A 25,452-nucleotide genomic window follows, 5' to 3' on the forward strand; every position below is an offset into this window, starting at 1 on the left:
TATAAATTAAATTACACTTTAATAAATATTTCCGATATTTCAGCAACGTCAAGTTGCCATCTTCAAAAGGAACTTACAAAAAAAAGGCATGTGCTCGTAGGCACTACAACACAGTAACTGAGAATGATGTGATGAAGCTATTGTTCTCCTAAAAGTCCTGATGGTGCCCTCTAGCGGGCTAAGGGTACTTGTTCTTGGCCGTTGAGCTGAAGGTCTACTGATGTAAGCCTCCCAAATTTGGAGTAGTCTCATACAACCAAATTTGTTGAGGTTTGGAGAGTTTCTTAGGGCTGAGGCTGATTCCATAAATAGTCTTTTGAATTTGTATTTGCTATGGTGTAGAAGAAAAAATTAAAAAGAACTCAACCGTCAATCCAACACCGTTATCAACCTTTCTTCAGTCACCCTGAAGCCTGAAGCACTCAAAGCACTTTCACGTGGCCACAACTTTGCTATTGCTCCCAGAAAAATACCTAGTGAGGATATTATGATCCGGATCGAATGCGGAATCCGCCACCTTCCAAATCAAATAGCCAACAGCGTAATACTGGATGTAGCTTGTGTCCTCTCCAAAGCAAGACCACCAAAAACCAACATATCCAACAAGGAATATAAAGCTCTGCCGGAAATGAGGAATAATAAAGAAATAGTTATCACCAAAGCGGAATAAGGGAAATGTAACTGTAGTACTTCACCAAAAGGACTACACAGGTAAGCTTAATGCTCTTCTATTAGATCAGGTTACTTACCTCCCTATTGAATACAATCCCACCAACTCACAAATCAGAAAACTACACAGGCTCCTTAAGAAAGTCACTTCTTGGCCTGTAGAAGTTACCAACAGATTAAAGCCATTTAACTCTATACCCCCCCCCCCCGTATTTATGGACTCCCAAAAATACATAAAGAAAAAGTGCCATTACGTCCCATAGTGGATGGCATTGATTCCCCAACATACAAATTAGCCAAACATTTGGCCAAAGCGCTCGCACACTATACTGGCAACACACCATTACACACAAAAAACTCAACCCACTTCAAAGCCAGCATAGAAAATCTTACATTCCAACATACTGACATAATGCTCAGCTTTGATGTCTCCTCCTTATTTACAAATGTCCCACTCAAGGAAACTTTAGAGCTAATCCAAGCTAAATTTTCTCCCGATATCTCAGCCCTATTTCAGTTCACAATGAACTCAGGCTATTTCACCAGCACTGTAGTTCCATATATATGTACCCCTCCCATAACTGAAAATTCCACACATTTAGGTCAAGACCAATGATTGCTCTCACTACTTGGTGGCAATATGGTCATCTTGGTTACAGACAAATCCTCTGCAATTGCTATATTTAGAACTCTCCAACCCCCTGGTACCTTACATCATTTAATTATGATGTAAGGTACCAGGGGTTGGAGAGTTCCAACCCCTGGTACCACTCTCCCCAACCTTGGCCAATTTCTTTATGGAGACCTTTGAAGAAAAAGCCTGAGCCTCTGCCCCACAAAAACCAGCCATATGGCTTCGCTACATTGATGATGTGTTCACTATTTGGCCACATGGCTCTGATATACTCCTCTCCTTCTTAACACACTTAAACAACCAACACCTCAGAATCAAGTTCACCCTGGAAAAAGAGGAAAACAACAGCCTCCCTTTCCTAGACACACTAGTCACCCGCCAGCCTGATGGAACCTTGGTTTTCTCAGTTTTATAGAAAACCCAGCCATACAGGCAGGTGCATTCACCAACAATTCCCCCCACCCTCATAACAATATGGAGTGGTGAAAACACTATACAACAGGGCTAAACTAATCTGTTCTAACGACATGGCCCTAAACACTGAACTAAATCACATCCTCAACACTTTCTCAGCCAATGGCTACCCCCCCCCCCAAAAAAAAAAAAAACAAAAAAATCCAAAAAATATTGAAACGTACAAACCACAACCCCCCCCCTCTCCTCCACAACAAGAATTACTCTAAATCCATCACCATTCCCTACATCCGAGGCACCTCGGAAAAAATTACCAAAATCTTAAAAAAACATGCCTTGACCTCCTGTTACAGACCATACAGAAAATTGGCATCCCTTATCCGCTCCAATAAAGACCAACCACTTTCCCTAGACCTACCTGGTGTATACCAGGTCCCTTGCAGCTGTAAACTGTCTTACTTTGGCCAAACAGGCAGGACAGAGAATATCAGAATTTCTGAACACAAGGACTATATCTGTTTTCACAAATACAGCCATTCTGGTCTCACAGACCATGCTCTGGATACATGCCACAGAATACGGTGGAAGAAAGCTACAGTAATACACAGTAGCAAATACGAATTTGAAAGACTATTTATGGAATCCACCTCAGCCCTAAGAAACTCTCCAAACCTCAACAAATTTGGTTGGATGAGACTGCCCCAAATTTGGGAGGCTTACATCAGTAGACCTTCAGCCCAACGGCCAAGAACACCTACTTAGCCGACTAGAGGGCACGATCAGGATTTTTAGGAGAACAATAGCTTCATCACTTCATTCTCAGTTACTGTGTTGTAGTGCCTACATGCACGTGCCTTTTTTTGTAAGTTCTTTTTGAAGATGGTAACGTGACGTTGCCGAAATATCGGAAATATTTATTAAAGTGTAATTTAATTGATATTCGTATCTACGTTGTCAATTCCTTAAGTGATTTAGTAATGCATAACCAACGTATAAGCCTGTCTACAAGAAGTGTACATAAAGTGCAATAACTGATAAGTCCTGCTATCTTTATGCTTTATACTGACTATCCTACTGTGATATGTTACCAGCAGTTACTAGCTTGAGCATTTTTTGGGCATCCTCAAACTCACTTGCCTCATTGGTATCTGTAGACTCTCTCAACATCTTTATTCCCTTAATAGTTCTAATTTCCCTGATTTTGCATCTTCAATCTCACTTCAATCAACAATTTTTCTGGATTTTGAACAAATTCATTCAAGTGCAAACCATCCACCTTGTATAACTTTTTATACAAGGTGGATGGTTTGTTTTTTATATATGTTACCAGCAGTTACTAGCTTAAGCATTTTTTGGGCATCCTCAAACTCACTTGCCTCATTGGTATCTGTAGGCTCTCTCAACATCTTTCTTCCCTTAATAGTTCTAATTTCCCTGATTTTGCATCTCCAATCTCACTTCAATCAACAATTTTTCTGGATTTTGAACAAATTCATTCAAGTGCAAACCATCCACCTTGTATAACTTTTTTCTTTCATCGAACTCACTCCACACACTCCATATCATTCTTCTTGTATAACTTACAAATTGACTCATTCACTGTCATACCCTCCTCAACTCACCCCACGTCATACCATGGCAAAAGACTCGCATCTTAACTCTCTCTCTTCTGTTTTGCTACTTTCAGCAACTCTTTTGTCCCTAATACCATACTTATCTCTTTTCAGATCATTTGTTCCTGCCAAAATGATTAACGCTTTCACTTTGCCCTTTTGCATTCTGATAGTCTCACAAACATCGTTATCCTTTACACCCAAGAAGCATGATTTCATCACTCTCTCATTGAGCATGCCTCTTATCATGGAATCACCTTACAAGACTCTCTCTCTTTACTTTTCCTTCCTCACTTACTCCAGCATTCCTTTCTCTTTTCTTGCACCTCTTTTTTCTTTCTATTTTTAGCTGTACTGCTCACCAGATGTTTTTGTATTTTCTCAAATCAACCATTACTAAAATTGATATACCACAACTAGAATTGAAAATATATACCTCTCACTCACCCAACATCAACTATTATTGTGCCAAACAGCACCATCCATACAGTGAATTACTTCATAATCTTCAATTTAACTTTTTTTTAAAGACAACAGAAAATGAACTAATTTTACTGAACACTAGATACCACCTATATTCACATTATTCTGATGGATAGGTGGTATCTAGTGATTCTATTGGTATCATTATGATTGCTAATGGAGAAATCCATAATCAAAATTTAGTACTAGAATGAATAGGAATATAATACTCTTTGAGGTAGCACAGTTGGTGACATGTAAGAGGGTAGCTGTTAACTCAAACATCAGAGACAGTGTATGAATGAGCACAATCTGTGAGAAAGTAAATTTTGTTAATGGTACTGGGAATGATTTCTATATAGAATATCATCATAGTTTCATTTGAATTTTGCTGATGAGTTGAAACAATAAAAGTTGAATAAAGATCTTACAAAAAGATTTCAACAGACTGACTTTGTGGAAAGTGTAACAATCACTAATTCATTGTGATGACAAATTGTAATTTTATGCACTTTGGGATGAAAAAAGATTACGAGCTGTAATACATTATTATTGTTATTAACATATGACCTCCATGAAGTCAGAGACTCATCATAGGAGGTACACACTGTTGTACACAGTGCTCATCCAACTGTGCCTTAAAATGATTCAATATGTCTACATTCACAACACACTCAAGCAATGCATTACACTCACCAACCACTCTACATGCAAAGAACTTTCTCCTCACTCCTCTGCTCACGCCCTCTTTATACAGTTTCCAGAGATGGCCCCATCTCTCATTCTATGAAAAATCTCCTTCATGTTAACCTAATATCAACCCCTGACTAGCTTATGTCTTAATCATATCACCCCCCCCCCCATCTCTGACTCCTATTCATGAGGCTTTGCAATTTACATTCTCTCAATCTATCCTCGTACTACACATTCCAAAGACCACTGACAACTTTTGTGAATCTTCTCTGGACTCTTTCCAACATATCCTCATTGTCATGAAACTGCTGACCAGATCTGTGCACAATAATCCATATGAGGCCTGATCAAGGCCTTATACAATGGCATCATAATTTTTTTTTTTTTATTTCTCTTTAGTTCTAGATGTCAGGGTCCTCCGCATCATTGCCATTATCCAGTGTGATGTCTTCACAACTTGTGCGATGTGGTCCCTGAATTTCAGGTCCTTGACCACTACCACTACTCTCAGATCTCTCATTTCCTCTACCTCCTTTAAAGTTTTCCCACCAAGTGTATATATTGAACTGACAGTTCCACTTACCTGCTTATTCATGCAAATTATTCAAGTCCTCCTGCAAGGCTATAACATCTGCTTGACTTTGCATTGCTCTCCCTCTATCTTCAACAGTTTCTTGCAGTCTTGTTCCGTCAATTACATTGATGGAACAACCCACCGTAAGAAACTGTTGAAGATACAGGATAGTGAGTTAACATTCATTATACATATAAGTAAGCAAAATCAAAGGATCACCCAGGGGCGGAATTAGGCATGGGCTTTATGGGCTTCAGCCCAGGACCCCATTCAATCAAAAGGCCCACTTTGCAGTCAAAAAAATAAAAACAATTTAAATTACAAATTTAAGAAAAAATAAATTATACAAAATATTTTTGTGCCTAGGTAATGCTAAAATCGTTAATTTGCAACATTATTGGATTTGAATTAAATATCAAATATCAATGTTTTAAATTATAGTAAATACGGCTCTGTCTTCTGTCGCCTCTGTCGGTAAAATCAAAATATACTTTGTCATTTGTCAAGAATTTGTTGTTTTGTTTTTTTGTTTGTTACTAAAAATAATCCCTAATATATTTTATTTTTTATTTATGTTTGATGTTTGTTATGTATACAAAACCTTTTATATCCAAGTGCATCAAATAAAATAAAAAAGTTCTTCAATGTCTGTTGCCTATAATTTTTTCTATTAAAAAAGGATAAAAAAAAACAGTTTTTCGACAAAATGGCAAATGAGTCGCCACAACTAACCCAAACTTGGGTTAATTTTGGTTAATTGCATAGGCCCCCAAAGTTAACGGTCTGCCACTGGGATCACCTATATGTTGGAAAACACTGAAGAGTGTTTTCCAACATATAGGTGATCCTGTGAACACTGAAGAGTGACAAAAACAAAGTTATTATTCCTTTTTTTATGTCCTTGAATAGTCACATCCAACTGTGCTCAGAATTGGTCACTTGCATTTCATAAGGGATGAGAATATGATGGAGACAGGTGGCCAAGGCAGAGATTGGAAAGAAGTTCTCATGGTAAGCATGAGAACAGAAAGAAGGTTGGTTGCAAAACTTACTTGATAGGTAGAAAAGAGAAAATATAATAGAAACATATAAGTTATTATTTGTATTAACTGAGCAACTTCATGGACTTGCCACTGTGGACCCATGTCAAATTCACACAATACTTATCATGCATCACCTTGAATTCATTCATTAACAAAGCTCTCTGGTAGCCAGTTTCACTCATGAAAAAAATCTAGTCTTTGTGCAGCCACATGCTTGTGAATTTTCCAGGGTTTAAAAATTTTCTTCTGCATGAACTATATATCATACTGGTGTGAATAATGCTGTGCAACATGTAGACGGAAGGTGAGTTTTATGAGAATTAAAGGTGAAAGAATCAGAGGTGTATCAAGTGTTACTTGGGTTAGATTTTTTTATATCTGATCCACACACGAAAGGCCACATAGCCCATCAGTGCTGTGTTTAGCAAGAGGAATGGATAAAAGGAAGAATCTGTTCACATTTTGCTTGAACAGTTGAGGGTTGTAATCTTTGGGGAAAGCAGAGTGGGGGAGACTGTTCGAAAGGACAGAAGTAGATGGAATGAAAGAGGAGGCAGTGATTGGTTCAGTGAGTTTCAAGATGGACTGTAAAAGGGTGTTGTTAGCAGTGGCTCTTGTTTTAATGATTTTGGAGGAATAATAGTAGCCACTTCAGCAGAGCACTGTTCATGATATATCTGTAGAAGAAACACAAGGCAGAAACTGAATGTCTGAGAGAGAGAGAGAGAGAGAGCAATCATTAATTAGCGATTGCCCTCTTCTGAATAGAATTGAGTAATCTTAGAGAGGATTTTGGTGCACCACCCCAAATATGGGAGCAGTATTCCATGGCAGGGCAGATTTGGGATTTGTGTACTGTTAGAAGCTGTAAAGTAGTGTCTTGTGCAACGTACACCAAGTTTTTTGGCAGCTGTAGAGGCTATAACTGAAATGTGGTTGTGCCAGAAAAGATTGGAGGTGCAGGTCAGTTCAAGAAGAGAAATCTGATTGTGTTTGGATATCACAGTATTCATGAAGGTAAAGATCTTTCTTGCGAGAGATCCGAGAGAACTGACTTTTGGTGGCATTAAAGTTTACAAGGTTGTCCTTTCCCCACTGGGCTATAGCTGGATTTGAGTTCGGGTCCCTGGTCATTGAGGATTCTAATACTTGAGCACTACAAGATTGTCGAATGAAAAGGGGGAATAGAGTGTACAATTGGAAGTCTGTGAGAGCAGGTTATTAATATACAAGAGAGCGGGTGAAAGAACAGAGCCCTGGGGTACTCCTGCATTGGTGAGGAAATCTGAGGAGAGTAAACCATCCACCATGACATGCAGTGAGTGGCCAGTGAGAAAGTTGGTGATCCAGTTGCAAAGTGAGGAAGGCACACCATAGGATGCCTGTTTTTTAAGTAGGCCCTGATCAAAAGCCTTTGAAATGTTGAGAGCAACCACGTGAGTTTCTCCAAATTTCTCCATGGCCTGAGTTCAGAAGTGGGTGGTGAAAGCAAGAAGATCAACCAGATCATGAGTGGCAGAATCTATACTGCTAGTCACTGCTTAATTGGTATGTCTCTAGGTGGTTTAAGAGTTGGTTGTTGATGACCTCCATAATTTTAGAGAGAACAGAAGTGAGAACAATTGGACAGTAGTTTGTTGGTGGTGGACTTTTATCACCTTTCTTTGGAATGGGCTGGATGTGGACCTGTTTCCATGTTGTAGGGTAGATGCGAGTTGAATAGAATAGATTGAAGAGGCAATACAGTATAGGTGTTAGTTCTGGGGCACAATTTTTTAGCACAATAGGTGAGATACTATCAGGACCAGATGCCTTGTTTGTGTTCAGATTATTAAGAATTCTTTGGATTTCTTTTTGTCGGAAGACTATGGGAGACATGAAGAGGAGCTGTTCTTGGTGGAGTGGAGGGAACTTTGCCCAGGTCATCAATGCAGGAATTGGAAAAGAAGAGTGATGCCAGTAAGTTGGCCTTGTTACGTGAAGTAACTACAGTACTATCCAGATGTGAGAGTGGTGGAAACCTTGGTGGGCATAAGTTCCACCCAATTGCCTTAGCAAAAGGACCAAAAGGAGTGACTGCCATTTGGGCAGGAGGTGAGTTTGCAGCATTTGGCCCTTTCAAAGTCAGATATGGACTCAGTAATAATTTTTTTGCAACTGTTGCGAGCTACAGTATAGGCAGTTGGAGTTTTGATCTTGAGACATTCGTGGTAAGCAGAGGTTTTTTCTTTTACAGCATTGGCACATTTTTTTTTGAGAACCAAGGCTTGGATGGTGGCAGAGAATTTGAAGTGGAATAAGGGATAAAAGCTTTCATTCCTGTGAGGATGATTTCTATTATTTGGTCTGAGCAGGTGTTTGGATCAGAAGAACTGAAGTAGTAGTTGAACCATGGAAGGAGGAATAATTCTCTATGATGGTCAGCATGGGTTTGTGAAAGCAGGTCTTGTTTTAGTAATCTGCTTACATTTCATGATAAGATGATGACGGGATTGGATAACTGATTAGATGGATTGAAGATTGGCTTTCTGAACAATACCACAAGTTGTGTATGATGGAGCAGTGTCTCAGAAAAGGAAAGTGACCAGTGATGTGCCTCAGGAGTCTGTTCTTGGGCCCTTACTGTAACTTTTTTTGTTAATGATATTATAATGATGTTAATTTATTAATGATATTTATGAGGATTGACTTAGGATCTTCAAATGTTTGCTGATGATGCAAAGTTATTAGTATTGATGATGTAATTCTCTACAGGAAGATCCGAATATACTTTTAGCTTGGCAAATGAGTGAGGTTATAGTTTTAATATTAATAAATGCAAGTGGGCTACAGAGATATCTGGCTATATACTGTACTGTATTGTGGAGCTGTGCTTCAGGATTTAGGATCTTTGGATGATGGTAGACACTGGACTAAAGTTCAGAGGGCACATTGCAAGTGTTGTGAAGACTGCACATTATATTGCTATTATAAAAGTACATTGACATGTAGAGATAAGGAGGTAGTGGTGCCTCTATATAAGGCATTGGTCAGACAACACATGGACTATTGTGCCATATGTTGTGTTCAATATCACATTGGTGCAAAATGACCAATGTGATATCGAAAGAGGTGGCGGTTATGCTCTGGAGTATTGGTTATGCAGAGCAGTTGAGGAAATATGGATTACAGAGTTTGGTGGATAGGAGGAAAAGAGATATGATAGACACCTTCAAGTTGGTTAAGAGTTTCTACCAGATTAATACAGAAGGAATTATCAAAAAGTGGACATTAAGGTGAGAACAAGAGGCCATCTCTGGAAGTTGTATAAAGATGTGGTGGTGAAGAAGAGTGTGAGGAGTATATTTTTTTGCTTGGAGAGTTGTTGATGAGTGGAATGCATTGCTAGAGTGTATTGTGAATGCAGGAAGTTTAAATAATTTCACAATTCAATATAATAGACCTGTTGCTGGTTGAGCAGGCCTCCCATGATCAGTTTACTGACTTCATAGAGATTACTATAATAATAATAATGAACCTATAAAACTCATTTAGTAACTTTATGTATATATTTTTTATGTTATGTCAATACCACATATGAATGGTCACAAAAACTCTGTAGAACAATAGTGCCTGCATGGGCAATGAATCAAGCTACGACTGTCTATCAATGGATTTGTGTAACTGACAAATTTTCAATTTACTCTCAGAGGAAACATCTCTCCATCACCTTCTCATCATCTAGGAACCCAGGAGATCATATCTAAGCCTCATAAATAGATAACATCCTTATTTCTGCTAACTAGTGTGTTCTTCAACAACTAGGTGATCCGATGAGCTTTTTTTACTACTTTTGCTGCATACCCTCTGAACTTTAAATCCCTGTCCACCATCATCTCCCAAAACCCTAATCTCACCAATTTCCTGTATAGATCTGTCAGTGTAGTAGAAAGTTTGTAATCTTTCATCCCAAAGTGCATAACCTTACACTTAGCCATATTAAACTAGTGAATATTATCCTTTGCCCATATTTTCATTCAAAGTCAACCTACAAGCATCTTTTTTTTAAACTATTGCTTTGCCTAGTTTTGTATCAACAGCAAACAACCAGATATTTCACTTGAAATCATTTCCAGTATCATTAATGTGCAAATTAAATAGCAGCGGTCTAAGCACAGAATCCTGTATCATACTGCTAGCCATCTGCCTTCTCTAGAATTTAACTCCTCATACTTACTCTCTGATGTCCGTCTATCATCATCACATTTGGTCCAATTTATGTAAGAGATTTATAATATACAGGGTGTTCGGGATAAATTTGACAGTTTCGTAAGGAAAAAGAAAATCTTCTTTGTATCTATTAAATTTAATGAATTGACAAAAAAACATTACAGGCAGAGTTAATTACAATACTATCAACAAGATTTACTCAAAATAACCACCATTAGCATCGATCACAGCTTCAATTCTGCTTCGGAACCTCGAACAAGCTGATGCTACAGTCTCCCTGGGAAGGGCTGCAAAAACTGTTTTAATTTTATCCATTAACTGGGCTTTTGTATTACTGGAAGTGCGATTGGTGTCTTTTTCAACTGCGCCCCATACAAAATAATCCATGGGGTTAAGGTCTGGGGAGTTTGGAGGCCAAACATTTGGACTGGTGAAGTCGTAGAAATTTTCAGACAACCATTTTTGACTTTTCCCAGAGGTGTGGCAAGGGGCCGAATCCTACTGCCATACATACGGCCTACCATTGGCTACCCTTGTTATCCAGGGCTTGACTACAGTTAGCAACTCCACGAACAAAGCCCGAATTCCAATGCCAGGGTTCTTCAACACCTGTTCCTGCAGATTTGCGAGGAATTCTGCTGTACGAACGCAATCAGATCGTCTGCTAGGGATCTTTCTTCTTGCTACATCCTCGTAGTCACCATTGCAAGTCTCTAGTTCATGCCTGATTGTTTTTACTGTATTCAGGGAGCATTGGGCAGCAGTCGTAATATCCTTATTTTGATGGCGGGCACGAATCATCATGATACAAGTTATTCTCTTCCATGATTCAAGTGGGTTCCAGCTATCCATCCTTTCTGACATCTTGTATATGAATGAAGAAGGGTCCAAACTTTTAAATGAAGAGAAGTGTGTGTTAATACATGTAACTTACGGAAAAATATAATTAATTATAAATATGTCAAATTTATCCCGAACACCCTGTATATAAGACATCATCACATTTGGTTCCAATTTATAAACATTTGTTTTCAATTTTGGTTCCAATCATAAACAAATCTTTTACTTCTACATGTCAGTGTCCTCCTTGTCGTCACCAGAATTTATTGTGACATCCTCACAGTTCTAGTAATGTATATCCTAAATTTCAGGCCCTTCTCTGCCATCACTTCAGACCACTTATTTCCGTCACTTCCTTCCTCTTCATCCCAACCTTGCCTTCCAAATTTTGGAACATTATGCTTTGTATCACTGCATTGCCATCCCACTCAGCTAGTCTATTCAGATCCATTTGTTAACCCACAATATAAGACCCAGTTTTATATCATCTGCAAGCAACTGCATAATACCATTTAAACAGTTTACCAAATTATCATCAGTTGCATCAGTCTTGGGACTGGTAGCTCAGCAGCAATTTCCTCCATTCCGCTCTGTCATTGGCTTTCTTCTTAACCTCCTGGTAACTCCTCAAACCCATGCTGTCTTTGACTTGGTCAAGAAAGCTTTTCCTTGGTCTGCCTCTTCTTCTTTTCCTCTCTATTTTGCCTTCAGTTATTCTTTTCACAAGTCCATCAATGTCGAAGTATATGTCCAAACCACCTATCCCTTCTAATTTTGATCGATTTAATTACAGTTCTTGTTTCGTTTATCTCTCTCGGGACTTGTTGGTTTGATTTTTTTTCTGTCCATTTTATTTTGTTCATGCGGTGCCAGCACCACATTTCAAAAGCCTCCAATCTTCTTACATCTTCTCTGCCTAGAATCCGGGTTTCACATCCATACAGTGCAATGCTCCATATCAATGTCTTTACTAATTTTTTTTTCAATTGTAGGTTGAGTTTTCCTGTTAAAACACTTTTCATCTTACCAAATGGTTTACCAAATGGCTTTGCAAATTCTTGAATATACTACTACTATACATATGCATCTCCCTTATTCAGTGTATTTGCCACCACATTGTAATATATTGTTAGAACATGACTTTCTTAACAGAAACATGTTACAGGGAATCCTGCTGATCTCAACCCAGCTCTGAATTCTAGATACATGGGCTGGCCAAAAATTTGAAACAGTCTTATTCCCCTCAACCCCTACCCAGTTAATAATTTAATTTTAATCCTCTTTTCTTTGGGAATTGGCCTGTTAAATTCACAGAAACATTCCTATAAAACACATGCTGATAAGTAATTGAGCCTTACATTATTAACATCAAGTGTCCTTAATTCCTCATATAACTCATGTTCACTCACCATTGTTCCCTATACTCTCAAGTTTCTCGTGATTACATACTTTGGGGGATAAAATACTTTGCTAAATTGTTCATTAAATAGTTCAACTACATCCTCTGCAGTGGTTGCTAACTTAGCATTCTTAGCAATAAACACCTTCCTTCCATAATCATCCTTTTTCTATTAACCACATTTCAAAAGAATGCTCTAGAACAGGGGTTCTCAACCTTTTCCAGTGGTGTACCACTATATTTAATTCAGGATATTAGATGTACCAGTAAGCAAATTTATTCTGGAAAAGCGTGATTTGTTGGTCCCGGGGGCAAAATAAGCATTTATCTAGTGATTTATTTAGTTATTTATTATTTTATTCAGATATTTATTGGAGAAACAGATACTCCTTGAATCTATTCAATGGATTGTTCTGTAAAATATGAAATTTTTAAAAATTAAAATAATGAGTGAATACATAAACAAATTTTGACAAACACATATTCCTGATAATGGTACTCCAGTTCTCAAATAAATTTACAATCTGTACAAGCTATAAATGTAACATTTTTTTAATTACAGAACTCACATTCTTGTTTCAGTGTGAAGGTTGTGCTTGTTTAGCTAAACACAGCTTCTTAATGTCTGGTTTCAATTGACTTAATTTGAGTCTTAAATTGTGTTCAACATTCAACTTATTCCTGTACTTGTTTTTGATATAAATGAGAAAGAAAACCCACATTCACAAAGATAAGTAGTTGCAAACACCAACAGAAATTTTACAGCTTTTTCTGAGATTATTGGATATGATCTCAGAAAAAGCATTCATTTTTTCTTGCCAACCAGAAGTCTTAAATCCATCCTCTTTCATCTTTCTAGGAAGGAGTTAACTTTTCTGGTAAGGTCAATGGAAAACGGCTCTCTAATCCAAAACTCTGAAGCCAGGTTTTACAGGGAAGTATTCCTTGAAATCTGTGATTAGACTCCCAAGATGCTTCTTTATATTCACTGCCAGTTCACTATGAAGAAGAATTTCATTCTCAGTTAAGAAAGCATCCAACAATGGAAAGGAACACATGTTTCCAGTATCGCTTTCTTTAATGATGAAGCCAAGTTTTTTTCCTAAGAGCTGCAATTTTGTCAAGAATAAGGAAGTATGCACACCATGCAAGCTCGTTTTCAGCTGGTTGAGGTAGCAAAATAAATCTACCAGGTAAGCCAACCGGGCAAGCCACAGTTCATCAGTGAAATAATTCAAGTCTGAGGATTTGTCAGAGAGAAAAATCTGCACTTCTCAACGAAGTTCAAACAGGTGGCTCAATACATTTCCCCTCGACAGCCACCTAACTTCGGTGTGAAGTAAAAGAGAATCATGTTCAGCACCCATTTCATTGCACAAAATGGAAAATAGTCGTGAATTCATAGCTCTGGACTTAATGAAGTTAACAATTCTCACACTTTCATTCAAAACTGTCTTCAGAGCAACAAGCATATTTCTTGCGGCTAAAGCCTCGCGATGAATGCTCCATGGCCTCGAGATGAAGCATTCAAGGATGGAGCAATGATGGGGCATGCTAGTAATGTCAGTAGTTTCATCCAATTGTATGGAAAAATATTTACTAGCCTCAACTTTTTCTATTAACTGCTCCTTAACATTTGAAGACAAATCTGAAATTCTTTTTGATACAGTGTCATTGGATAATGGAATCATTTCAAGTTGTTTTGCTGCCTTTTCCCCCAAAATTATTCTAACCATATCTGTAGCTGCTGGTAATATTAATGACTCTCCGATCGTGTGAGGTTTTCCTGACTTAGCTATTCTTAAACTGACTTCATAAGATGACTCTGGAGCCTTCGTGTTAAATCCTGAAAATGAGGATATTTGTTTTTTCCTTGCTGACAAATCGGACAGTTTTATCTGGAAACATTCCAAAGGTTTGTGTTTTAAATCGCCATGCTTGGTTTCAAAATGACATTTAAGAAGGGAAAGCTTCATTGAATGTTTTGATAGCGTTTCATAACAAATCGCACACTGGGGAACAGGTGTGGGTTCTTCTCCAATATATGTGAAACCATATGATAAATAACTAAGGTTATATTTACATTGTGCTGTATGGGGCTTTTTGTTGCATTCTTGTACAATGATGTCTTCCATCAGTTGGTTAGGATTCGAAGTAGTGGCTTCTGGCAGAGAAGAATTGTTTCCCCTGCTTACACTCATTTCTCCCTTCATTCTTTTTGAGGACCCACTCGTTAACCATTTATTCGTGTTCCGGTTTCTATCCTCTGACACAAACTACATATAAATATGACAATTTCACAAATAAAATCTCACATTCAAAGACAATAATCCAACTCCACTACTTTCTTAACTGTAACTGCAGCTCGCAGCTAAAGAAACGACAACGGACAAACTGTTTCCCATTGTTGTCCGATCAAACATATTCAAGTTACTTTCTGTCATTGTCATTTGATTAATACTTATTAAATTCAAATTGAACTTACGTATTATTTTTGTATATTATTATACAAAAATTTTTAATGATAATGTGAAATCTAATTGTTTTCATTTAGTTGCATGAAATATTTTAAGTAGAACTGTTAATTATTTGTGCATGCCTTTTTAATTCTCAACTCATGCTGCAAGTTAAAAAATGTTAATTTACCTTTTTATTTTATACTCTGTTTTCATACCACCTGGCAGTGGCTTATGTACCACCAGTGGTACCCGTACCATAGGTTGAGAATCCCTACTCTAGAACATTTCTTGAACTATTGGCTAATTGCTGATTATTCTTCACTTTTGGTTTCCATACCTACTAAGTCACATTCCTAGTCTTCTCTTTATACTCCTCATTTAACTGATTACTATGTAATGCCTTCATTACATAGTAATCATGCTTATTTTCTCTGTTAAACCATTTTATCTTCTTTTTCTTCCTAACATGGATTTTAGGCCAGGTGGCCTGTTCCGGTCTGATGCCATTTCTTTCTTGGTCTTCCGATTCTTCTTTTTCCACAGAACTGTTTGTGGCTCAGAAACCATAGGTTGACAACCCTTTCTAAACATTTAAGACTTTATTATTGTTGTTTTCTGTTGATTATGAAAATGATTTGTGATGTGGATTTTATATATTGCAAAAACAACATCTTTCACATTCAAAATGAAAACTTCATTTTTATCTTTTAGGTAAAGATGTTAACCAACCTATTTATAAGCAAGAAAATACAGTAGCAGAGGAGAGGATTGTGCAGATTCTTAATGAAGCTCAGTTGAATATGAATTGTTGTAATAAAGATAGTAGCCCTGTTACAAATGGACATCTGTTGATTGAATCATTAGATGCCACTAAAAACAGACAGGAAAATAGGGCTGTTGAATCTGACTTAGAAAATGCTGATGAAAATAAAAAAGAAGACTCAAGCCCATTTTCAACTTATCAAGATATCACAAATGGTATTAGAAAATCACTCCAATATGCATCTGATATTCCACATGCAATGGTAGCCCATATTTATCAGGAAGAACTTGTAAAATATTTAGGTAAAAGAATAAAAGAGGGGTTTACAAGCTCTCAGTATGAACATACTCAGGAAGAAATAAGGCAAGCCCTCAGTATTTATCACCAGGAACTTTCTCTCCTCTCTCATATGTTACCTCCTGTAACTTCAGGTTCCTTCAATCTCTGTAGTTCTGGAAGTGTACAAAGTTCTTTAGCAAATGGAAACACTTGTACTGCCTTAAGTTGCCATACATGTGCTATTTCAGGATCTAGTAGGCAGGATATAGGAGTAGGAGGATATATGTGCAGCAATCAAGAACAGAAATTGCCTTGTTGTATGCCAACTGAACATATGAAACACACTGGAAGTGCATTCTCACCTGTGCAATCTGAAACATCAGAAAATTCTATTAAACTTATGTCTTATATGCCTAGTTCAGCTGTTGTTATAAATCCACCAACACCATTGCTTCCTTTATCTGAAATAACTGCTACTGGAGATGATTTAAATTCCTCTGCTTCCCCTCTCCAACGAATGCAATCAATTACAAATTCACTCCTCACACAGTCTTCGCCCCCAAGTTTTACAGCACTCCCACAAAGACCTATGAAAGCAGTGCTTCCTCCAATCACACAACATCAGTTTGATCAGTATAACAATCTCAATACTGAAGACATAGTTAAAAAGGTAAGTTCATAATTTGTAACATAAATATATTATATTTACTTATTACTGAGATGTTGGTATGTAAAGCATTTAAATTTGTATTCAAGTATGAATACAAATTTAAATGAATTTAAATACAGTAGATTTCCATTTTTACATCTAACTGGTTCCTGGAAAACAGGCATTCAGTGATCCATCAAATTAAACCCCAAATTCCTATAAGCTCAGTGTCATGAATTGAAGGTATTTTCTTGGAAGAGTTTGAATTATATGATACCACACCATAATGGAACTTTGAAGAATGAAATAATACAAAAAAACACCATGAAAAAAATGAAAACATTATAGAATTTGCTGTTTAGAATTTCTTAAAATATTGCCACCGTATGATGATGGCTCATGTATGGGGTGCAGCAAGACGAGTTAATTTTATATTTATTTCGTGATATTTTGCAATTTTTAGATTGAGTGTTGCTGTATCATATTTGTGATTAGTTAAATTTTTAGACAGTATTATTTTAAATTCTCTGTTTGTTGTTTAGTGCTCTGGAACAAAATGGCAATGAGGGGAAGATCACTGCATAGGTTGGCACAAAAGACAAAGTGAATGGTGTTGATTTTTTAAGAATGCTACAGTGCCATGAATGTGATATGTATGTGTGGGGGGATGTTATAGATGTTTATGTGGAGAGTTTCAATAAGAGAAATGAGTGAGAGTGAGTATGCAGGAAGTATAATAGGATGATGGACCACGAAATTTTTAAATCAGAGTAGGGAACATGGTATTGAAAAAAATGACATGGATATTGCGAAAGATTAGACAAATGTTAGGAAAGCATGTGAAACTGCATTAAGGGAAGGGTCACTACCCAGACCGGTTTCGACCTTTATTGAGGTCTCATCGTTGGGAGCCAGACCCAGAGGTGGTGATACTATGGTGGAAGTAATGGAGAAGTCATATTTTCCTATATGAGTTGCCAAAAGGTTTCACACCTTATTATTAAAATACTCTGGATTAGAGATTATCCAAGTGTAAGCAAGTGAAAAACTTTCAACAACTATCTATCTCTAATTCAGAGTATTTTAATAATAAGGTGTGACACCTTTTGGCAATTCATATAGGAATATATGACTTCTCCATTACTTCCACCTTAGTATGACCACCTCTGGGTCTGGCTCCCACTCATGAGACCTCAATAAAGGTCAAAACCGGTCTGGGTGGTGACCCTTCCCTTAATGCATAGCATTATACATGTCTGCAAGGAGATGTGTTTTGCATTATGGGATACTAAGGCAAGTGATGAGAAGTTATACCACCTTTGCCATGAGTTGCCCCAGTCCTGAAAGATACTTCAGACGGAAACTTTGTTTGCTTACACTTGGTTAATGGATTAAACCAAGTATATAATTTCTTGGTATCTTTAATTTATAACATAACCAAGTGAAAAACTTTCAACAACTATAGTACGCCCGCAGATGCGAGACCCTTCGACACTTCTGCGCATGTCAGAAGAAGGAGAATCCATTCTGATAATAGGGTAATCAGTCCGTCTTCTGCGACAACAAAAATCAAACTACTACTAGTACAGCGACAGACAAGAAAGCATGTGATTTCACGTGTTGGTGACCAATTCGTACATCATTTCTTTCTCCCCTTCAGCATGAATCGATTATTTTTGGCAAGTCGCCAAGCAAAGCTCTCGCAAGTGTGGGCATACTATCATACTATAACAGTAAGATAAGAAAACAGGGCTGATGGCAAAAAAGCATGTGTGACTGATGGTAAGATGTAAGACAGTGAGAGTGGCTGATAGGGGAAAAATGATACAAGCTGCAGAAAAAACGAAACAGAGTTGGTGAAGATGAGGCAAGAAAGAAGCATACCCAGAGTGAAATGAAGAGAATTGTAGATATGCGTGGAAGAAAAATGAAGATATTTTACATATTTTACAAAATTAAAAATAATATCAGCAGTGTGACAATGCCTAAGGAACACAAGTTTATTATATAAATTAGCCTTTCTTCAATTGCAGTTTGCTATATCTTCTATGTTTTCCAATATTCCTTGCTGTAGGGATTTGTAATCAATTGTTTTAAGGGAACATGTGTTATACATACTTATAACATGTAGGAAAAAAAAAAAAAATTCAAAACTCCAGTATATTTTATCCAAAGTAACATGGACATCATCAGGGGTATTTAAATCATAAACGTAGATTAGTTCATGAATTTGAAATATTAGAAAGAAGAAACTGCTATAATATTCAACCATTAACTGAGCCTATCTATGATAGCTGGGTTACAGATTTAACAAACAAGCCACTCACAAATGATGAACTAAATGTTCTTTCTGACGTTCCTCATGAAGTTTGCCTTGTCTCCTCAATGTATATCTTATTTAATAAGGTATACAAGGCAGGTGTAAAGTGAATATTTTTGAGCTGAACTGTTGCCATACAAGAAACATGAATATGAGATTTTGAACCAGAATCTCCTTGGCTAAAAAAATGTTGCTGTCAGCAGTTGAAGATTAAGTAAATGATCATGGATTATAACATGAAGTGATGGTGTGTGATAAAGTGAGTACCTGCAAATGAATTGTATTGTCATCATTCTATAGGAAGTATCTACAAGATATTTTGTGTCCAAAAATTCTTAGAACAAAAGCTAACATGTTTGCAGCCTGAGCCCTTAATTTATGTGAAATATATGATCTGGTAGACAAGTATGGATGGCAGTGGCAAGTGCTTCCTCACCCTACTATATAGAGACTATAGAGTCTTGACATGTTCCAAGATGAAAGAATTACTGATGAGCCATGACTTAGCCTTTCTGATAAGTAAACTTACCTGTATACTTATCAGAAAGGGTCAGCAAAAATAAATAAATAAATAAATAAATAAAAGGATTGCTGACAGGAATAAGAAAACTTACCCAAATGTTAGGTAACAGTGATATGGCAAAATGGAGATTACACTAAGAGCCTGTAAACGTATTTATTTATATTTAAATAAATGTTTATTTTTAAAACAGGACTATAATGTCCACCCTAAAATTTTATAGTTGTATTAGTATAAAAAGTGCTAAGCAATTTCATTTTGTGAATACCTGTATAGTGAATGATATAGCTAACTTTAGATACAAAAGATAAAAGAAAATGATAATTTTATATGAATCATCCAAGACAAGCTATACTGCTATCATCTGTAGATGCTTGTAGTGCCATATACTTATTTGTCTTTCAATATGAGTCCTAAACAGCTTCTCCATTACTTTAATGACCACTCTGGAAATATTGATTAGTTTATAATTATTTTTATGTGAATTTCACTAAACAGTATGTTGAAGGACATTATACCATGAATGGGCTAACAATTAGATTATCCAGAAACCCTTCCCTAGAGGTCAAACTCAGCACTTGCAGCCTCTAATAAGATGGTCTCAAACCAGGTTATGAAATTAATCTACTATTTAAAATATATTTACAAATATTATTATTATTATTATTATTATTATGCAAATATCCCCATGGAGTCAGAAGAATCATCATGGGAGATCTATTATTCACACAATACCTATAATATCTTTCCTTAAATGCATTCACTGATGAAGCATCCACAACCACTTCTGGCAACCAATTCCACCCTCCAAGCAAAAAAAAATCGAGTCCTAACTTTACTAACCGCTCTTACACAGCTTCCACTGCTGACCTTGTTCTCTCACTTCTTTCCATGTACAAAAAAATCTTCAGTGCCAATTCTATAAAACCCCTTTAATAAATTAAATGCTTCTATCATATCCCCTGTTTTTTGCCTTTCAGCTAATTTTTGAAACACACAGACCATTAATCTATTCTCGTAGAGAGCATTCCATAGACCTGCCACAATATTTGTCACTTGCTTCTGGATCCTCTCCACCACTTCTTTCATCCCTATAAAATCCAGGAGTCTAGATCTGTACATTAGTCCAGATGTGGTCTTATTACAGCCTTATATAACGGAACAATAACCTAACCCCTCTATCCCTGCTTGTTAACGTGTTCTTCAACAAGCATGTAATGCTGTTTTGATTGCCTTCATAATACCCTTCTAAACATCAACTTCAAGTCCACAATTCCCCCCCCCCCCCAAGTTCCTGGTTTCCTGCAGTTCAGTTCCATCAATATAGTACATGGCTTGTAATCTGTTCCCAAAGTGCACCACCTTACACTTGACCCCATTAAACTGGCAGCCATCTACCTTTGCCCATACTGCTAGTCTATTTAAGTCTTCCTGCAGGATCTCTACATTACCTTAATTTACCATTGTTCTTTCCCATTTAGCACCATCAGCAAACAACTGAAAATTTTCTGTCAAATCATTTCCTATATCATTGATATACAAATTTAACAACAGAGGACCAAGTAATCAGCTCTATTGGTACACCACTGGTCACTTGCTTTCTCCTAGACTCAACTCACCCATAAACCACTCTTTGATATCTGTTCATCAGCCATCCTCTAATCCAAATCACCAAATTCATATCCATCCCTATTTGTTCTAATTTATGCAACATTCCATGTTGGATCTTGTCAAATGCTTTTGCAAAGTCTAGCAATATCACTGAGTAGCCATTTCCCTTATCCAACTCTACTGTCACTTTATTATAAAAAAGTAAGCAGACTACTAAGGCAAGACCTATCCTTCACAAAACCATTTGGCCCTTATAGAATTTTTTTCCTGAAAACTCAGTTTTTCATCCTGTGTACAGGCAAATCTTTAAAAATTTTAGTAACTCTGGTCTTCTCAAGAAAAGGTAATTTGGAAGAAGTTTCATTCAAACACAAATAATTCTAAAGGTATTTAGTGTTTAACATGTGCATTATAATAAACTGCATACATACAAAAGTTTTTTTTAATTGTTATATGAATCATATACATACAAACAAAAATTATGAAATGAAATTTAAATTTTCAATAATAAAAAAAAGTTTAATGAGATGAATGAAATTGTTTTTTGTTGGAACATAGTTAATGGTGAAATCCACTTCTATATATAAGGGGGATCAGAAAGTAATCAATTTTTTGAACTACATTTTTAATATAAATTTTATTAAAGAACAAATTAACATTATTCAATTCTATAATCGCCATCGTTAATTATAACCTTATTCCAACGATCTACTAAGTTTAGAATTCCTTTTTTGAAAAAGGTTTTTTCTTTGGAGGCAAAAAATGATATCAAACTCCTTTGGACATCAACTTGCGAACGGAAGTTTTTATTTCTTATGCTGTGTTCTAAGGACCTGAATAAGTGATAGTCACTAGGGGCAATATCCAGCGAATATGGAGGATGTGGTAGAAGTTCCCATCCTAACTGCTTAATTTTTTCTTGCGTCATTCTTGCAGAATGTGGTTTTGCATTATCTTGCTGCAAAATTACCCCTTTTCGATTGACAAGTGCAGGACATTTGATTAACAATGCTTGATGTAGTCGCTCTAATTGTTCACAGTAGATGGCTGCTGTGATAGTCTTACCTTGTTCCATGAGTTCGTAATGAATAATTCCATGAATATCCCACCAAACGAGCAACAGAACTTTTTGTGGATGAAGTCCATCTTTAGGTGTTGGAATTGGAGTTTGATTTGGAGAAGGCCACTGCTTTTTGTGTTTATTATTCTTATACAGTACCCATTTTTCATCACCAGTTATGACTCGTTCCAAAAAAGGGGTCATTTTGTTGTCTGGTCAACAATGAATTGCAAATCGTCCGTCTCTGTGCTTTATTGTTTTCTGACAGTTCATGTGGTACCCATACGCCCTGTTTAAGAACCTTGCCACTCTTACGTAAGTGCTCTTGGACAGTGGACCGTGATGAATTGAGTTTCTCTGCTAATTCTTGTATGGTTTGTTTTGGGTCTGATTCAACGAGACTCTTAAGAGCATCGTCATATAGAGTAAGAGGTCTTCCAGATCGAGGACGATCAGAGAGATCAAAATTTTTTTCTACAAATCTCCTAAACCATCGCTGACATTTGTTAACCTTCAATACATCTCCATAAGTTGAGCAAATGATTTTGGTAGCCTCGGTAGCATTCTTTCCTTGGTGAAACAAAAACAGCATACAATGACGTAAATGGTGCTCTTCAACTTTAAAGTCCGCCATATTAAAAAAAATAGATTTTTTAAATAGAAAAGTAATGCTAATATTTAAATAAAAATCAAATTTAATAATTTATGTGTTATTTAAGAAAAAACAATCGGCTAAAAATGACCTATTTCGGTGATTACACCACATTTTTTTATTATTCAGTTATATATAAAAATCTGAAATAATAGTTCCCGACAAGTTTCGTAAATCATAGGATTTACATCTTCAGGGGGATAAATAGTATAACTTAAAGTTTAAACAAGAGAATTAATAAATACAAATCATAACCGTCTGGCTATTCATAAACTCAAATAACAGAATGCAGATATATAACGTTATTGACGTTGAACAATACTGGACGATGTCACATGTTCTTGTTCTCGTTCATACAGTCTGAGCTCAGATTGAGGTAGATTTTTTATTAGAGCTGACCACACTTGATGGAGAATTAAACCTTGATTTTTATTGCACTGGGTTGGGTTTTTTTAACATATTAGCAGCTTCTTTAAATTTAAAGAAGCTTTAAGCTTTAAATTTCAAGAAGCTTTAAGCTTTAAATTTCAAGAAGCTGCTAATATGTTAAAAAACCCAACCCAATGCAATAAAAATCAAGGTTTAATTCTCCATCAAGTGTGGTCAGCTCTAATAAAAAATCTACCTCAATCTGAGCTTGGACTGTATGAACGAGAACAAGAACATGTGACATCGTCCAGTATTGTTCAACGTCAATAACGTTATATATCTGCATTCTGTTATTTGAGTTTTATGAATAGCCAGACGGTTATGATTTGTATTTATTAATTCTCTTGTTTAAACTTTAAGTTATACTATTTACCCCCCTGAAGATGTAAATCCTATGATTTACAAAACTTGTTGGGAACTATTATTTCAGCGTTTTATATAAATGAATAATAAAAACGTGATGTAATCACCGAAATATATCTTTTGAACCAATTAACCACAGAAGTCTATGCCTGCAATTAAAAATGACCCATTAAAAATAATTGATTACTTTCCGGTCCCCCTTATATATATTTTTTTAAAACATAGATGGGGCTCATATGAAGAAGACAGTTTAGTTTTTTGTTTTACAGTTCACAAATGAAGAAAACCCAGTAAAATGCACATATGTGCTATGAAATAATCACTGAGAATCTTCACAATTTAAGATAGGAATGATTGCAAAATTTAGCAGAAAATTCTGACATAGTTTGAACTATTTGAATTTAAACTTTTAATGCAAACAGCTGAAATGCAATCGTGTCATCAACCAGTTAGCTTTAACAGAGGTCAGTTCATATATGCCATGAAAAGAATTTAACAATCCGTTTTGATTTTTTCATTATCGAAAAATTAATTACAGAATAGATGTGCAATTATTTGCAACAAATATATTATTATTACCCAAGACCCCATAGAGTCAAAGACTCATCTAGAAGGTTCTTTTATCAAACACACAGCTCATCGTGTGCTTTAAATACAGTCAAATTATCTGCAGACACCACACTCTCAGGCAAGGCATTCCAGTCATTCAGAACTCTGCATGAAATAAACCTGCATCTCACTCCCCTAATCACATCTTTATACAGCTTCCAGAAATGACCACTGGTTTTCCCCTGATCTCCCACTATTTTCTGTAGAACTTCTCCAGCATTGATCCTATAATAACCCTTTACCAACTTGTAGGCCTCTATCATATCTCCCCTCTTCCTCCTGTCCACCAGACTCTGCAAATTGCATCTTCTCAATCTTTCCTCATACTTGACATTCCAGAGGTTACAAACTACCTTAGTCGCCTCTGGACCCTCTCCAACATATCTTCATCCTTCTGAAAACTAGATGATGAAATCTGGGCACAATAATCCATGTGTGGCCTTAATCAAAGCCTTATACAATGGCACAAGAATCTCCCTACTTCTACAAGCCAAGTGTCCTCTGCATCATTCCCAGACGCCTTCGTGTTGTCTTCACAATTTTGGCTATGTGTCCCCTAAATTTCAGATCCTTATCCACCATCACCCCCAGATCTCTTATTTCATCCACCTCCAACAATATATCTTCACCAAGCATAAATTCTGCATCCCATTTTTGTTTTCCAAAGTTTAAAACCTTACATTTTGCAACATTGAACTCGCATCCCCATTCCCGTGCCCAATCACTAAATTTATTCAAGTCTTCTTGTAAGGCCACAACATCTTCTCTACTCTTCATGGTTCGTCCCAACTTTGCATCATCTGCAAACAACTGAATATCTCCATCCAAATCTTCACCAATATAATTAATATACAAGTTGGTATTATTATATAGGAAATGGAAAGTTACTAGTGGTGTGCCTCAGGGGTCTCTTTTAGTTAAACAGCGATGACACTAAAACAGACCCCTGGGGCACACCACTAGTAACTTTTCTTTTCCTGGATATCACTTCCCCATACACAACTTGTTGATACCTATCAGATAGCCAGTCTCCAATCCAGTGTCAATCTAATATCCAATCCCATCCACTCCAGTTTGACTATCAAATTATCATGCAGTAATCTATCAAAAGCCTTTGCATAATCTAAGTACAGGGTGTTCGAGATAAATTTGACAGTTTCGTAAGGAAAAAGAAAATCTTCTTTGTAT

At 36.6% G+C, this 25,452-nt stretch overlaps 1 protein-coding gene across 1 annotated transcript in view; it reads left to right on the forward strand.

Annotated features, from left to right (window-relative positions):
* The window catches only part of LOC150104473 (homeobox protein cut-like), a 436,834-nt gene that overhangs the window by 297,957 nt on the left and 113,425 nt on the right, over positions 1-25,452 (forward strand). Inside the window, exon 10 of the mRNA XM_090395558.1 lies at positions 15,721-16,721. Coding sequence (XP_090251684.1) covers positions 15,721-16,721 — 1,001 coding nt within the window. The remainder of the gene's footprint in view (positions 1-15,720; positions 16,722-25,452) is intronic.

Source organism: Typopeltis vanoorti, chromosome 7 (assembly GCF_054136105.1).
Source record: "Typopeltis vanoorti isolate ZY-2024b chromosome 7, IOZ_Tvanoo_1.0, whole genome shotgun sequence".
NCBI classification, from domain to species: Eukaryota; Metazoa; Arthropoda; class Arachnida; order Uropygi; family Thelyphonidae; genus Typopeltis; species Typopeltis vanoorti.